Below are 15,875 nucleotides of genomic sequence, written 5' to 3'. Positions count from 1 at the left end.
GGTAGTGCGTTTGCGACGCGCCATGGTGTAGGATGGAAAGATAAGAATCAGTGATAACTTAAGACGCGTGAATATTATTGACGCGCTTGTCCTTGTTTGGCTCCTATTATATTTGACTCCGCTGGAATTTTCATAAGTGTTTGATGCGCTTTGACGCGTGTATTGCTTTGAACTCTTAATTTTATACTTAATACTTATATCCTAATGTCTAACACTACTGCTCGCTCTTTCGGACCTGTCGACTGCAGTGACAAAGTCGATGTCGCTGGTAAAGTCGGTGTCGCCGGCAACCACATCTTCATGGATGTCGAAAACCTGCTGGTAGACTGGCCGACATATACGATCAAGTTCACGCCGACCCACCCAGGACCCGTGGTAAGTATTCACTTCAAATTCTGAGTCGCGTTGTTTTACTTACATTAATCATACAGACACTTATATTGTGTTTAAAAGACGCGTCTAGATTCAAATATGTCAAAGATGAAGACAGCGACACTGAGACATCAGAATCGAAGGCTTGCAAGATGTATGATACATTTTTTTTTTGCTTATTAGTGTACACACTCACATTCTATCTTTTTAGCTCTTCGTCTAGCACGAAGGACGACCTGGATGCGACATTTGTCTCCGAAGAGACAACCTCCAAGACCGAGTATGTTTTTAGCAGTGTTTAATTCATTTTTTCTCATCTTGATTCAGCAATAACCCCAATCTCTTTGTCGCAACTCCAGTGAGGCTCGACACAATCAGGAAGGACCTTTCCAAAAAACGCAAACTCGGTCACGGTCACTTCTTTGGAGATGCAGATTCCGCTTGGCCCCCACACTGGCCTCATGGCTACCAAAATGTTTCTTCTTTACCTATCTCAGCTTTTGAGAGCCTTAAGATTACACCTGCTGATGTAGTAGCCATTGACAAAACTACATAGTATGTATGTTCTCATCTCATCGTTTTCGCCAATCCTTTGCAGCACTTTGTCCCGCTTTCATTTTGTTACACCTTCATTTCACTTTGCATCAGATACTGACACGCTCTGCATGAGTTATCCCATTGTCCCATGTACTACTAATAGCAGAATTCAAGTTGTATTTCTTGTCCACCCACGAGTGCACTTCCATCAACGAGCCGTCGAACACGAACATTCCCAAGAGGCTTCCCAGAATGCCCAGCCCAGTACCATTAAGCGAATGCAGTTTACATTCAGTATTGACGCTCCCTCTTCCCAGAACGCCCAGCCCGGTACCATTAAGCAAATGCAGTTTACATTCAGTATCGACGCTCCCCTCGGTTCTTTCCCTGCAACTTCCTCCTCCGCATTGTCCCAGTGCACATGGCTTACCTTGTTTTCTCTCTTATCGCGGTGGCTCAAATGCTCACATGGTTTGGATTTGCAGGATGATACCATGCGGCAGACTTGATGCGGCCTTCGAGTATCACTAGAGGACTTCCATTATAAGGTGCGTCCATGTGATTCATACCAGGCATTTAGGTATTGACATATCCTCACGTATATTTGGTAGCGTAGTGTTTGTATTCTAGATAAATAGCACTGTCCTCCCATCTGAAACCCCCGCTCCCGCTACTCCATGGACGACCTCACCTGCCTTGGGTGTGGAAAGGCTTTCAACAGCCAGAGGCGCTTGAGCGCACATGAGATGCTATGCGAGACTCACCGTGAATTCAGCACGCAGATCAGCAAATCATACCGGCACTCTGAAAGAAATCGCAAGATCAAGAAGAGAAAAACCAACCGTCGGGAGTCTTTCAGTGGAGAGGAGGATGCCCCCCAAGAAATAGGTGACGTGCATGCCGGAAACTGGCATAATCAGGTATGTCTTGTCTTTTTAATCCTACAAAACTAATATTTGACATATATTACAGGATAACGACATTCCTGGACCTTTGCAACGATCCCCTTCCCCACCACTACCTGAGCCTAATGCAGCTATTCGCTCCAATCGTTCTGGGCGCATCATTCACATGCCCAAACGATATGACAACTTTGTTCCCGGCGATGAGGTACCTGATGTGCCTCAGCCTGAAGATGTCATGTCTGAAGAGGGAGATCACACCGGCGATGTGCTAATTTCTTTTGAGACAGAACCAGATACATGGGGATTGTACCGAGTGTATCCTACTCGTCCTACTCTATTTCCGTGGACCGGTACCACCCTTAATACTCTATGCGACTCTCTGATGTTGCAGACAGGTGAAAATCCCAATAACACTTCATCTTGGATTCACACTGGCCCCCCCCTCCCATTTTACGTCACTCCCAAAAATCTGTACTCTGCATTCAGCAGTCCAACAGCTGGTCTACTTATGTGCTGGCAATATTCCACCGCAAACCTCATTTCCAATGCTGCTTTACAGCGACTCACCACTTTCCTTAACAACGATGCTTATGATAGAAGGGATATTAGCATTTTCAATCCTACTCGCGAGAAGAGACTGGTCACACAGTACCTTGAGGACCATTCCAACCCTTTTAGCGCGAGGAATGGGTGGAAGGAGTCATCTGTCTACATCCACCTCCCTAAAGAATAAATGAAATGGCTGTCAGAAGAGGATGCTCCTGAGCTTGAGATTAAAGGGGTGCGTCATCAGTCATTGACAGATATTGTAACGGAGGTGTTTGCAGATGGTGCAGCGACAACATACCATATGACGCCATTTCATCAGATGTGGAAAGTCTCAGACAAGCGAAGTATCGAGGTCTTTTCGGAGGCATATTCTTCCTCTGCAATGATGGAGGCCCACGCTGAGGTCAATTCCCTTCCCCGCAGTCCGGATGACGATCTGGAATGTGTCGTGGCATCACTTATGATGTATTCTGACTCGACACACCTTTCGAATTTCGGTGATGCCTCTCTCTGGCCTTTTTATCTGTTTTTCGGTAATGAATCTAAATATACCCGTGGGAAGCCTACAGCTTGCGCATGCCATCACGTCGCATATATTCCTTCAGTGAGTTTGTTTCAAATCACTCAAATCATCCACCCCTACTTACTACAAGATCAGATCCCAGACGATTTTCAAGATTCGTACTTTGGTATCTTCGAGGATGCGTCTTTGTCAGAGGTGCACACACACTGCAAGCGGGAGCTTATGCAGGCAATATGGAAGCTCCTCCTCGACGAAGACTTCATGCACGCATATGAGCATGGCATTGTGATCCGTTGTGGAGATGGCATCACTCGCCGAGTATTTCCTCGTTTTTTTCGTATTCTGCTGATTATCCAGAGAAGTAAGTTTTTCTCTCATCTCACGTGTTACTGAAATTGACATCATATTAGGATCTTACTTGCCGGAATTAAGTTTCTTGGTGTATGTCTATGTCCACGCTGCCTTATCAAGAAGGCCGATGTATCTGAGATGGGGACCGAAGGCGATATGAATGATCGCATAACACTCCGACGTGTTGATGATCAGGCTTGCCGCAACAAGATTGATCGCGCACGCAAACTCATCTTCCAATGCAGTGCGCCAGTGGACAGCAAGCGAGTGAAATCAGTCCTTAATTCTGAGTCTCTTGTCCCTACACGCGTAAGTTGTTCATATTGTATTCAAATTTCTACTAACTAGTTACAGAATGCCTTTTCTGATTGGCTTTTTATATTCGGATTCAATTTCTTTTTGATGCTGGTAGTAGACATGTTGCACAAGTTTGAACTCGGTGTGTGGAAAGCTATTTTCACTCACTTGATGCGTATTATCCATGCTGCCGGGGGTGCGGCAGTGCAGGAGTTGAACTGGAGGTATGTTTTTTATTTGTTTGCTAATATTTCTCATACATAATGTTCTGCTACAGATACCGTCATGTGCCAACGTTTGGGAGAGGCACAATCCAAAGTTTCCACAAGAATGCTTCTGCAATGAAGCGCCTTGCAGCCCGAGATTTCGAAGATTTATTACAGGCAAGTTTTAGATCATTTCACATAACATTTCACAACTGATTTCAGATTTATTTTCAGTGCACTATACCAGTCTTTGAAGAATTACTCCTTGACCCGCATAATGATGGCATCATCCTGGACCTTTTATTCGACCTTGCTACCTGGCAAGTGTATGCGAAGCTCCGAGCCCCTTCAGTAACATTTCCTGACTTAGTCGGACAGCCAAAGGTTGAGAATCGACCCAGTGAGGCGGGCCATCCAATGTGAGCCCAAGCATAGCTGATCACGGATGGGCCCACAGCTTGGAATAGTACCCATGCTGGCGGGTCGGCCAAGTGTGAGATCAATAGGATAAGCGGGCCGATCGTATTGGGATACAGGTACTGAGAGTGACGGATGGGCCCTGTATATATGTCTCGGAAGGAAGAACGGATAGGCCCAGCTGGATATTCTATATCCATGTCATCTCGGAAGGGCTCTGCTAGTGATTTTGGGCCCAAGCGCTGACCAGTAGGTTTTGTGTTGACCCAGCATATGATATCGGAAGAGCCAGCCAATCGGTTTCGGCCCAAGAGAATATGTCGGAAGGAATGGCCGTTGGCCCAGCTGATACAGGAAGGGCCGACTGGTGATTTTTCGGCCCAGGAGAATGCGTACATGATCTCAGATGGGCCAACTGATGGGCTCGAGAAAACATGCAGTTGATGTCGGAAGGGCCGACTAGGTATGTTTTCGGCCCAGGAGAATTCTCGGAAGGACTGGCGGTTGGGCCAAGCGAGTAATTTTGGGCCCAGCATGTGATCTCGGAAGTGCGGATGGTTGGGATTTCATATCGGAAGAGCCGGCCAATCAGTTTCGGCCCAAGAGAATATGTCGGAAGGAATGGCCGTTGGCCCAGCTGATACAGGAAGGGCCGAATGGTGATTTTTCGGCCCAGGAGAATGCGTACATGATCTCGGATGGGCCAACGGATGGGCTCGAGAAAACACGCAGTTGATGTCGGAAGGGCTGACTAGGTATGTTTCCGGCCCAGGAGAATTCTCGGAAGGACTGGCGGTTGGGCCAAGCCAGTAATTTGTGGACCCAAGCGGCGACTGGTAGTCATGTGTCGTCCTGGCATACGAGCCAGCTGGTGGGCATGCGTCTGATATCGGATGGGCCAGCCGATTGTGTTTGGGGTCGGGAAATATTGTCGGGGGAAGGATTAGCAGTTCAGCCCAGCAGATCTCGGGAGGGCCGACCGCTCATTTTCGACGCATCCAGGAGAATTGCATATAATCTTGGAGAGGAGATGGTTCGGCTCAGGAGAACAAGCATTTGATATCGGAAGGGTTGGCTAGTTGTTTTCGGCCCAGGAGCACAATCAAGTGATCTCGGAAGGGCCAGCTCGTCATATGTCAATATGTATACAATGTTGGAAGGACCGACTGTTGCGCCCAGCTTATTATGAGTGTGATATCGGAAGGACTGAAGGTTTAGCACGGTTGGTTATTTCACCACGGGCGTACCCCAACCGATTACACAAACGGTTGGGCCCGGCTAGTCATGATTGGCCAAGGGAATATGAATTTGGTATCGGAAATGCTGACCCTGGAGCCACCTTGGTTTTTTCATGATTCACAAAATGTGTAATTTCGGAAGGACCAATTTACCATCATACTATCGACGACGATAAGCATCTGATTTCCACTTAAGTTATGTTTCACAAAAGTCAGTTTGATATCTTTAGGCTCGGAAGACTATGCCTCTGCGCTCCACATGGGTCAGCGATGATGAGATTTGTGACATCGGCAGGCGGAAGTGATATCGGAAGGGGATGGTTTGCCGCTTATCCCCGATTAGTCTTGGAAAGGTAGACAAATGGCCGAGAATTGGTCTTCAAGGATGTGGATTGAATGAATTTCACACCAGAAGGTGTCACAAATGGAACGAACAAATGTCTATTTGGTCCCAGCAGACCGCGATTGTTCGACCAACCAACTTCACATGTTTGTGATCGGCAGTGAGAATTAGAGATTTTGAGATCAGTGCCTATCATTTGCGGAAGCGATATCTCGGGCGACCATGTAGTTATATATATTGACATGGTACGTGAGCGACTGGTGAAAGCGGAATATTGCGAAGGAAGGGCATGAATGCAACCCGGGACGTATTCCGTTGTCAGATCCGTATGCCGGGCGTGTGGCAAACATTATTCAGCAGTCAGTAACATGACGGATGTCAATCCTAATGCAAATATGCTATTTGAACCACTTCAGGCGCATCAAGTGACGCATATCCTAACCTGCCAGGCCAATATATTATAGGAAGCAACAGTGCAGTCCATATCCACAACATACATGGCCCCGGAACCGAACTACAGAGGACGGCGACCGGGAACAGCGTAATAAAGAAAACGGTAGCTAAAAGTCCAAGATATACATATATACATTGTGAACATGGTATTATTACATAAAGTTTTCCGGAAACTTGTTGGTTTTAGATGGACCGTAAATTATCTACCGGGCATCTGAGGCGTTGAGCCTTTGCTCCAGTGCGTCTAACCGCTGGTGGAGGATATTCTCCACCGAACGCACTCTTACCTCCAAGGTGTCCACCCTCTCATTGGTGGCCAGGAGATCCAATCTCCTGCCGAGGTCGTGGATGCTCTGCAAGATGTCTCTTGCAGTTGGCTCGGGATCGGCGCGGTTTTCTGGCGCAGGCTGATCGTCCTGTGCCGGCCGACGGCTTGTGCCAACGGTTGGGACTTTGCGCATGGGCGCACCGACCGGCGGACCCGGCTGTTGCTTCTTCTCTATGATTGGATTAGTCTCAGGTTCCTCATCGGATTTAAAAGCAAACTCACCTTCAATTACGTCGAGCTCAACCCGAGGGGGTTGGGCAAGTGATCTCTTACCCAGGGTCTTGGAGATCGCGCGGGACGTCTTCATGCGCGTTCCGGAGTTTCTGGCCGGCTTTGATGTTGCCGCGGCCGCCTTCGCTTGCATTCTCTGCCTGACGCCGACACCGTCGATGGCACAGGTGATCTTCATGTGATCGCAGTTTGCGCATGCGAGTCGAGTGTATCCGAACTTTTTGTCCGGAAGGACAACGCAGGGTATGTCCAATTTGGTGCACTTGTCGCACTGCCGAGGATGGTAACGGACGGAATGCTTGAAAATATGTTAGTCTTAAACTCCTGCTATGTACCGATAGACTTACCTTCCACGGCGTTGCGATCTGAGAATCCTGACCCCATCCGGCAGGCTATTAAAAAAATCAGTGCCAGAATGCTACACAGAGCGTGGATAACGCACCCTTGTCTCTGCCTCAAGGAAACTCTCGTCATCCGCCGCATCGGATAAATCCGGACCAGCCGCATCCGAATCCTTGTCTGATGCTGCATTGGACTTTGCGAAAATTGAGTCAATGATTCATAGGCAAATGCGATTGAACATACCTTTACATAAATAGTCCCGGTGCAAACTTTGTCCTCGTCGGCCGACAAGAACTTCTTCTTCCTCTTCTGTCTTGGCTTTGAGGATGGAGGGTGCGACTTGGGATCATCGACATCGGTATCCTCATCTTCGGCCTTTCTCTTCTTGGTGTTACCGACCTGCGGGGCCACCATTCCGGATTTCTTCTTGGTGCCGGCCACAAAGAGATTGAATTTGACAGGGAGGTGGGGAGGGCTTTGTACGCCCGCAGCCATCGGGTCTGGCGCCGGCGATACCAGCTTGTGTTCTGCTGCCGGTGCAGCAATCAGATTGTCGAGGGATTGGCTGGCTGGAAGAGCTGGCGGTGCAGATGTCGGTGAAACGGGAGCTGCTGAAGGGACAGCGGTCGCAGATGCAGATGCAGCATCTTGAGGATCCAAGTCGGCAGGAACCTCAACTAGAGAGGGACGGCGGTAGCCCAAGGTCTTCTCGAATCTTGGATGGGTCTTGATCCTTGGGTCGTCTTCTGCGACAGAGGTCCAATCGGGGACACTCTCAAAGGTGCCAGCCTTTGAGCACTGCCGGATAATGGCGGCACAGGAGAGTAGCAGGGGAGAGAATGATGTTGCAGTCCCCGCGTACAGTTTCAAATCTTTGGCCTGTGTATCATGGTCAAGTTTGTAGAAACGATTCAAAGTCGGAGAAAAATGAAACTTACCACTCGCCGGGCGATTTCATCCGAGAGCCTGAAGGTCTCTGGATCGGCTTCCTTTAACTTCATGCAACGCTTCATGAGCGATTGCACATCGATCAGGGTGGTGTTCAGGGCGTCGTTGGCCGCTTCCTGAGGCGTCATGATAAAGTGTGAAATGAAGTAATGAACGGGATGGGATGTACGGAAGGTGGGAATTTCTGAATGGGACAATGTCGCACAGCGTCCGGGTTTTATATGAATCCGTCGGTTGTGGGCAGTCCGAAAACTGTGGAGAGTCACATATGTGGTCCGGGTGTAAGACTATTGTATAGATCAACCACAGCTACCATTGGCTGAACCCAGTGGATCTACACCGGCAAAGGCCGATCCACAACTGCTTCCGGAATACAATGTACGGCTGTCCGGATATTCAAAGCACGACTTACCACCATTCATGGGTGAGAAGTGGATTAAGGCTTGTTGCGGTAGATCCAGGATTAATAAAACCACCCTTGATTGCAACAACGGACTCTCATAGAATTTGATTGCTACCATTGCTAAGGAGCCGCGTGCACCGCAACAAGCCTTAATCCACTTCTCACCCATGAATGGTGGTAAGTCGTGCTTTGAATATCCGGACAGCCGTACATTGTATTCCGGAAGCAGTTGTGGATCGGCCTTTGCCGGTGTAGATCCACTGGGTTCAGCCAATGGTAGCTGTGGTTGATCTATACAATAGTCTTACACCCGGACCACATATGTGACTCTCCACAGTTTTCGGACTGCCCACAACCGACGGATTCATATAAAACCCGGACGCTGTGCGACATTGTCCCATTCAGAAATTCCCACCTTCCGTACATCCCATCCCGTTCATTACTTCATTTCACACTTTATCATGACGCCTCAGGAAGCGGCCAACGACGCCCTGAACACCACCCTGATCGATGTGCAATCGCTCATGAAGCGTTGCATGAAGTTAAAGGAAGCCGATCCAGAGACCTTCAGGCTCTCGGATGAAATCGCCCGGCGAGTGGTAAGTTTCATTTTTCTCCGACTTTGAATCGTTTCTACAAACTTGACCATGATACACAGGCCAAAGATTTGAAACTGTACGCGGGGACTGCAACATCATTCTCTCCCCTGCTACTCTCCTGTGCCGCCATTATCCGGCAGTGCTCAAAGGCTGGCACCTTTGAGAGTGTCCCCGATTGGACCTCTGTCGCAGAAGACGACCCAAGGATCAAGACCCATCCAAGATTCGAGAAGACCTTGGGCTACCGCCGTCCCTCTCTAGTTGAGGTTCCTGCCGACTTGGATCCTCAAGATGCTGCATCTGCATCTGCGACCGCTGTCCCTTCAGCAGCTCCCGTTTCACCGACATCTGCACCGCCAGCTCTTCCAGCCAGCCAATCCCTCGACAATCTGATTGCTGCACCGGCAGCAGAACACAAGCTGGTATCGCCGGCGCCAGACCCGATGGCTGCGGGCGTACAAAGCCCTCCCCACCTCCCTGTCAAATTCAATCTCTTTGTGGCCGGCACCAAGAAGAAATCCGGAATGGTGGCCCCGCAGGTCGGTAACACCAAGAAGAGAAAGGCCGAAGATGAGGATACCGATGTCGATGATCCCAAGTCGCACCCTCCATCCTCAAAGCCAAGACAGAAGAGGAAGAAGAAGTTCTTGTCGGCCGACGAGGACAAAGTTTGCACCGGGACTATTTATGTAAAGGTATGTTCAATCGCATTTGCCTATGAATCATTGACTCAATTTTCGCAAAGTCCAATGCAGCATCAGACAAGGATTCGGATGCGGCTGGTCCGGATTTATCCGATGCGGCGGATGACGAGAGTTTCCTTGAGGCAGAGACAAGGGTGCGTTATCCACGCTCTGTGTAGCATTCTGGCACTGATTTTTTTAATAGCCTGCCGGATGGGGTCAGGATTCTCAGATCGCAACGCCGTGGAAGGTAAGTCTATCGGTACATAGCAGGAGTTTAAGACTAACATATTTTCAAGCATTCCGTCCGTTACCATCCTCGGCAGTGCGACAAGTGCACCAAATTGGACATACCCTGCGTTGTCCTTCCGGACAAAAAGTTCGGATACACTCGACTCGCATGCGCAAACTGCGATCACATGAAGATCACCTGTGCCATCGACGGTGTCGGCGTCAGGCAGAGAATGCAAGCGAAGGCGGCCGCGGCAACATCAAAGCCGGCCAGAAACTCCGGAACGCGCATGAAGACGTCCCGCGCGATCTCCAAGACCCTGGGTAAGAGATCACTTGCCCAACCCCCTCGGGTTGAGCTCGACGTAATTGAAGGTGAGTTTGCTTTTAAATCCGATGAGGAACCTGAGACTAATCCAATCATAGAGAAGAAGCAACAGCCGGGTCCGCCGGTCGGTGCGCCCATGCGCAAAGTCCCAACCGTTGGCACAAGCCGTCGGCCGGCACAGGACGATCAGCCTGCGCCAGAAAACCGCGCCGATCCCGAGCCAACTGCAAGAGACATCTTGCAGAGCATCCACGACCTCGGCAGGAGATTGGATCTCCTGGCCACCAATGAGAGGGTGGACACCTTGGAGGTAAGAGTGCGTTCGGTGGAGAATATCCTCCACCAGCGGTTAGACGCACTGGAGCAAAGGCTCAACGCCTCAGATGCCCGGTAGATAATTTACGGTCCATCTAAAACCAACAAGTTTCCGGAAAACTTTATGTAATAATACCATGTTCACAATGTATATATGTATATCTTGGACTTTTAGCTACCGTTTTCTTTATTACGCTGTTCCCGGTCGCCGTCCTCTGTAGTTCGGTTCCGGGGCCATGTATGTTGTGGATATGGACTGCACTGTTGCTTCCTATAATATATTGGCCTGGCAGGTTAGGATATGCGTCACTTTATAAGTATCATATCAAGCTGTGATACATCCAATGGCATAATGCTCCGGTTTGGATGGTTCTTGCGGTTGTGGCAAAGGCGTGAATGCAAGGTTTATCACCAGTACAGCGGATGCTACATATATTGCGTATCCCTCCGACATGAATATCAATGTCACATCCGGATCGCCATTGATATCATTACAGTGTTCGGCTGCATACCTAGAGGTACATACCCGGCCGCCCATTAGGTATACCATCATCCGGAACATCAATATCACAAGTCACTTGGATGTCGCCTTATATCGTATAGAGAATTGTATTGATTACAACAATCTCGTGTTTACAGGAGGGCCCGGCCGACCCATTCCGTGGGCGAAATTCGGCCATTGTGGGTGGGATCAACCACTTATATTCAACCACATTTGATATTGAGGGGAGCAGAAACTATGGTACAAGCTGACATAGTCAATCCAGGACTATACGTGATGAGAAACGAGCGCAGAAACGGTAGTGCCTTGTGTACATGAGTTTCTTCATAAATTAATCATTCAGCAATCAAATCGGTACAGTATTCGAGCCTTGCGCCACAGACTCCAAAATTTACTGATGACCCTACAGAATCACGGTAGAAATACAAGTACGATATGAGCTGCCTCTGATGCCGGAACGAATCAATATCTACTCGCCCGACATACCGGGTGGTGCGCTTGAGAATCGAGAGGAAAGAGATGAGGACAACAACGAAAGTGATGCACCCGGTATTTGAGCAGCGGATGTTGACCTCCCGGAATAGTGTGCTCTTCTTATATTACCACGTTCTGTCAGTCCATGAGCTGGCCTCCCTATCTGAGAGAGAGCGATATCTTCATTTCCGCTACCAGCATTTCGGAATGTCCATGGCAGATGTGACGCATTGTCTTGTTGTGATGCTATACGTCCACCAACATGCTCCCGATGCCGATGAACGGCAACATCGTTTATATGTTTCCGAACGCTCATGGACAAATTGCCCACAGTCGACGAGGTCGCTTTCCACTGCTCGGCCGATGTGCTTAACCGTTGCTCCAGCACAGTCAATCTGACATCAAGCCGTTCCTTCACCGAGTCTAACCTCTCGTCGATCGCGTCCACCCGCTCGTTCGTAGCAAGAAGATCAAAACGCTTGCCGAGATCGTGTATGCTATGCAATATGTCCCTTGCAGATGGCTCAGGCTCCGGTGGGTTTCCGGGTGCGGATGAGCTGACTTGTGTCTCCCGGATGCATGTCGATGAATTGGCAGTTGCCGGGGCCAACGCAGGCTCCAATTGCGGCACGTTGGGTTTCGCTGGCGGATCCGGATGTGTTTTCACGAGGTCCATCGGTCGTTCCGTGATTGTATCTAGAAAATTGTGATGCGTTGATCTTCGCCAGCCCAATGGATTCAATGCTTACCGTCCAACAAATGATGTACAACCTTCTTCTCAGCACGGGAGAATCTAGTTGTTGGTTGTGCTTTCTTGGACGGGACATGTTTGGCCTGTGATTTGGCAGCCCGCAACTTGTGGGCTCGAGTCTTAGTATGTTTGGCGGGAAGGTGTACAGCAGTGTCTGTTGACTTAGCCTTTGCCTGCAACCTCTCCCGGACACCGACGCCATCGATTGCGCAAGTGATCTTCATCTCGTCGCAGTTCGCGCATGCGAGTCTTGTGAAGCCGTACTTCTTATCCGGGAGGACGATACAAGGTACATCTAATTTCACGCATTTGTCACACTTCCGGGGGTGGTGACGAACGGAATACTGCACCAAATTCATTACCGGTGATTGTCACCTAAATAATCAAGCACCTACCTCTGCCGCAGTGGCAATGGTGGAATCCCTACCCCATCCGGCAGGCTGGGAGCATAAACATCACAATTCAATCACCGAGAGACAACAACCTACCCTGGTGTCTACATCCCAGAAACCCTTATCACCGACCACGTCGGAGGACATTGCATTTGACCCTGTTGCAACTGCACTAGCCGTCGATGATGACGCGTGCTGCTGTGCGTGATGCTACGGTTAGAGCTAAAGAATTGTTAGGCGTCTTCATACCTTCCGTGCCACATATATAGTTCCATGGGGCCGGGCCTCCTCTTCCTCATCTGACATAAACTTCTTCTTCCTTTTTGGTTGCCGGGATAACGGACGCGGGGCAGGCCTATGTATGATATCCGTTTCGTCGGCGACATCATCTTCCACTTGCCTTTTTTTATCATTACGATGTTGTCTGTGAGTCTGCTCCCGTGTCTTTGGGTCCCAAGTCACAACAGACTGCTCCGGTGACTTCGCGGGCGCAATTGATATGGGCAGAGGAGTGAGAGGTTCTAAGGCCTTTGTGAAAGTTGGCGAGGGAGTCAGCACAGTCGTCTCCGGCGTCCTCGCTGGCGCCGTTGATGTGGGCACCGGAATGAGCTGTTCCATGGTCTTTGTTAAAGTTGGCGGGGGGGTCAAAACAGTCTTCTCCGGCGTCCTCGCGGGCCCGTTGACATGGGCAGAGCCGTGATCGGTTCCGAGGCCTTCGTTAAAGTTAGTGGGGGAGAATGAGGTGCCGCAGCACCAACAGTTTCCAAGGAATTCGCATGTTGAGGTTTCTCCGTGCTGGGGAGAAGCTTTACAGGAGTCTGGATATCAGCCCTGGGACTGCCTTCCGGACCGTCAAGTGATGGAAATGATACGACAGCTTGCGGTACATCCGTCTGGGCGAGAGAGGCAAGTTCATGTTCCGTCTTTTCGGAACCGGTAGGAGCTCGATAATGTATAGTCTTCTGGAAACGTGGATGATCCTTGATGCGTGGGTCATTGTCGCCGACGGTTGTCCAGTCTGGCGACGATGTAAACATGCCACCTTTAGTGTACTGCCGTATGACCGCTGCGCATGACAGCAGCTGTGGAGAGAACGATGTTGCGCTCCCTCCATAGAGTTTTAAATCTTTTGCCTGAAACAAATGATGTCCGCAATCCAAAATTAACTGGACAATCAACGGTAACCGGACGTACCAAGCGCCTCGCAATCTCATCCGACAATGCCAACGCCGTCGCTGAATCGCCTTCTTTTAACTTCATACATCGTTTGATGAGGGATTGAACATCTGTCAAAGTATCATTGAGGGCAGCGTTTGCTTCTTCGGAAGGTATCATAGGAGTATGTGAAAGATGTTGGTAAGTTAGGGTAATGCTATGCGGAAGGGAAAGAGGAATGACTCTGAGAAATTTTACGAATGTCGGGATCAATACCAATTTGTCGGTTGTGGGTGTTTCCGAGACCTCGTGGCGAATGTAGAACGGCAGCATGGACCGATATCATATAATAATCACGTAATAGAAGGATTTCACCGATCATTGTCCCACGTATTTGGTTTCCACAGTCGGTGGTCCACAAATCATTGAAGGTATATCTTGGCACCTCGTCGCCTTCTCGGATTCATTTTCACACAAACATTCATGTCTGAGAGACGCGTTCGTGTTGCCACTCCAGTCTCTTCGGAGGCTGGCGACTCACTCCCTCCAGATGCTGGTGACATATGGACTAGCATCATGTTCAGTTCTAATCCCACTCAAGATCATGGTGTTGTATCAAATGATGTTGTATCGAATGACTCCCCGGTGGAGCCACGCCCCGCATTGCCCGAGGACCCCATAGATTGGTGGGGCAAGTATGTCCCTTTAGAGTCGTGGGTTCCTCCAAAACCGGATAGCATTCCAAGATTCCAAGGAATCGTCGGATTGGAATCTTATCCGATATATAAATGCAAGTTCACCATTTAACCCCTATCAGCCGGTAATGATCAAAACATTTCTTTGGCAGTATATAAATTACGTTCCGAGTTACCCCATAGCTATGAATATCGGGTTGATTCTTTAGGAAAGAGAGAGAAAAGTAAGTCGTTACCTGGATACTGGCATCGCTGAATCAACCTTGTCCCGTAGATTACGAGCGATGTTTTAATGGCGACTTTGATGAAGTCACAAGCATGCTGTCAGGTGAGTGCCATATTAAAGCCTGAACACCGTTGATCTCACACTTCGTAATAGACATGTATGTTGTAGAGTTGCTCCGCACACCCAACTTTTTGACAGCCCGGCGTTCCCCATCAATGGGGGTCGTTGGCAGTGTCACCGGCCGTCCAAACATCGGCAGAAGGTGCTTTGCTTCATTTTCTTATAAAACAAAACTAACTCACCGGATTAGGCTGTACAAGACCGGAAGGTAAGCTACAGCCTGGCACTCGCCATGGAGCTGATTAATTTGAACCCAACAGAAGATCCGGTACAATTGACCGCAGGAACTCACTCCTTCGATCAAGATGTCGAATCAACTGCTCCCGACGTATCATCCCTATGATTGTGGATGGGATGATACCGTTTCAAATGCTTCAGTTTCACCTGAAGTATCGTTGCCGATGGATCCGTACGATTGCGGATGGGAGGATGACATGAATGTGACATCCCAGGAAACAATCATGCCGTTAGAGCAAAGTAAGTATATTATTTGCGTTCAGAAATCATAACTGACCCGTTGTTAGTATTAACGGATGTAAGATCAAACAGAGGTAAGTACTCACCGGGTCCCAGGAAACACCGTCATTTCACAAAACATCATAGAACATCCGACCAAATTGTCCTACCAGAAATGTGAGAGGAGACATGGCGAAAGGATCGGATCACTCACCTGGCGACATGGATCTTACCCTCCTCATTTTTCCAGGCAGATACAATGAAGACCCTCATTCCCACACGGTTCCACATCTTGGTTGCGAAATGATGAATCATATCATCACCTTTTTTCCTAGCAATGTCGGCCTTGACGTCGTCTGGAACACCTTGACGGTTCCATAATTCAGCCGTCTCTTTGGCTTCTTGGAGCTCATCCAGTGACAAGGATGCAATGAGCTGGTTAAGCTGCTTGGTGTAGTGGTTGATCATCTCTTTTGTACCAGGCTTGGCTCCAGTCTCGTCCTGA

The 15,875-nt window shown here is 49.0% G+C and overlaps 7 protein-coding genes across 7 annotated transcripts; 4 read left to right on the top strand and 3 right to left on the bottom strand.

The window, feature by feature from the left end:
* Nucleotides 1-204: 204 nt before the first annotated feature.
* Nucleotides 205-1,418, top strand: F5891DRAFT_1198344 (uncharacterized protein; the record flags this gene model as incomplete). The annotated part of the gene is made up of 5 exons (XM_041368619.1): nucleotides 205-375; nucleotides 432-526; nucleotides 584-652; nucleotides 700-927; nucleotides 971-1,418. The coding sequence occupies 5 exons, from the start codon at nucleotides 205-207 to the stop codon at nucleotides 1,416-1,418; spliced, it is 1,011 nt and encodes a 336-aa protein (XP_041217632.1).
* Nucleotides 1,419-1,980: 562 nt separating this feature from the next.
* On the top strand, nucleotides 1,981-2,547 carry F5891DRAFT_965124 (uncharacterized protein; the record flags this gene model as incomplete). Its single annotated transcript, XM_041376140.1, has 1 exon — nucleotides 1,981-2,547. One exon carries the CDS (start codon nucleotides 1,981-1,983, stop codon nucleotides 2,545-2,547), a length of 567 nt encoding a protein of 188 aa, XP_041217631.1.
* A 3,847-nt stretch (nucleotides 2,548-6,394) lies between these two features.
* F5891DRAFT_1213934 (uncharacterized protein) lies at nucleotides 6,395-8,168 on the bottom strand (the record flags this gene model as incomplete). The annotated part of the gene is made up of 6 exons (XM_041369261.1): nucleotides 6,395-6,690; nucleotides 6,742-7,048; nucleotides 7,098-7,142; nucleotides 7,193-7,285; nucleotides 7,336-7,971; nucleotides 8,031-8,168. The coding sequence occupies 6 exons, from the start codon at nucleotides 8,166-8,168 to the stop codon at nucleotides 6,395-6,397; spliced, it is 1,515 nt and encodes a 504-aa protein (XP_041217630.1).
* A 736-nt stretch (nucleotides 8,169-8,904) lies between these two features.
* On the top strand, nucleotides 8,905-10,678 carry F5891DRAFT_1213933 (uncharacterized protein; the record flags this gene model as incomplete). The annotated part of the gene is made up of 6 exons (XM_041369260.1): nucleotides 8,905-9,042; nucleotides 9,102-9,737; nucleotides 9,788-9,880; nucleotides 9,931-9,975; nucleotides 10,025-10,331; nucleotides 10,383-10,678. 6 exons carry the CDS (start codon nucleotides 8,905-8,907, stop codon nucleotides 10,676-10,678), a joined length of 1,515 nt encoding a protein of 504 aa, XP_041217629.1.
* Nucleotides 10,679-10,924: 246 nt separating this feature from the next.
* Nucleotides 10,925-14,053, bottom strand: F5891DRAFT_987199 (uncharacterized protein; the record flags this gene model as incomplete). The annotated part of the gene is made up of 9 exons (XM_041377867.1): nucleotides 10,925-11,025; nucleotides 11,126-11,188; nucleotides 11,588-12,271; nucleotides 12,325-12,670; nucleotides 12,722-12,766; nucleotides 12,815-12,928; nucleotides 12,968-13,431; nucleotides 13,473-13,851; nucleotides 13,913-14,053. 9 exons carry the CDS (start codon nucleotides 14,051-14,053, stop codon nucleotides 10,925-10,927), a joined length of 2,337 nt encoding a protein of 778 aa, XP_041217628.1.
* Nucleotides 14,054-14,356: 303 nt separating this feature from the next.
* F5891DRAFT_1198338 (uncharacterized protein) lies at nucleotides 14,357-15,257 on the top strand (the record flags this gene model as incomplete). The annotated part of the gene is made up of 6 exons (XM_041368618.1): nucleotides 14,357-14,568; nucleotides 14,752-14,792; nucleotides 14,843-14,896; nucleotides 14,948-15,056; nucleotides 15,115-15,122; nucleotides 15,175-15,257. The coding sequence occupies 6 exons, from the start codon at nucleotides 14,357-14,359 to the stop codon at nucleotides 15,255-15,257; spliced, it is 507 nt and encodes a 168-aa protein (XP_041217627.1).
* A 254-nt stretch (nucleotides 15,258-15,511) lies between these two features.
* On the bottom strand, nucleotides 15,512-15,838 carry F5891DRAFT_1198337 (uncharacterized protein; the record flags this gene model as incomplete). The annotated part of the gene is made up of 2 exons (XM_041368617.1): nucleotides 15,512-15,536; nucleotides 15,585-15,838. The coding sequence occupies 2 exons, from the start codon at nucleotides 15,836-15,838 to the stop codon at nucleotides 15,512-15,514; spliced, it is 279 nt and encodes a 92-aa protein (XP_041217626.1).
* Nucleotides 15,839-15,875: the final 37 nt, after the last annotated feature.

This window comes from Suillus fuscotomentosus (genome assembly GCF_016647785.1).
Source record: "Suillus fuscotomentosus strain FC203 chromosome Unknown F5891scaffold_149, whole genome shotgun sequence".
In the NCBI taxonomy this organism is placed as follows: Eukaryota; Fungi; Basidiomycota; class Agaricomycetes; order Boletales; family Suillaceae; genus Suillus; species Suillus fuscotomentosus.
This window is presented reverse-complemented; position numbering and strand designations above follow the sequence as displayed.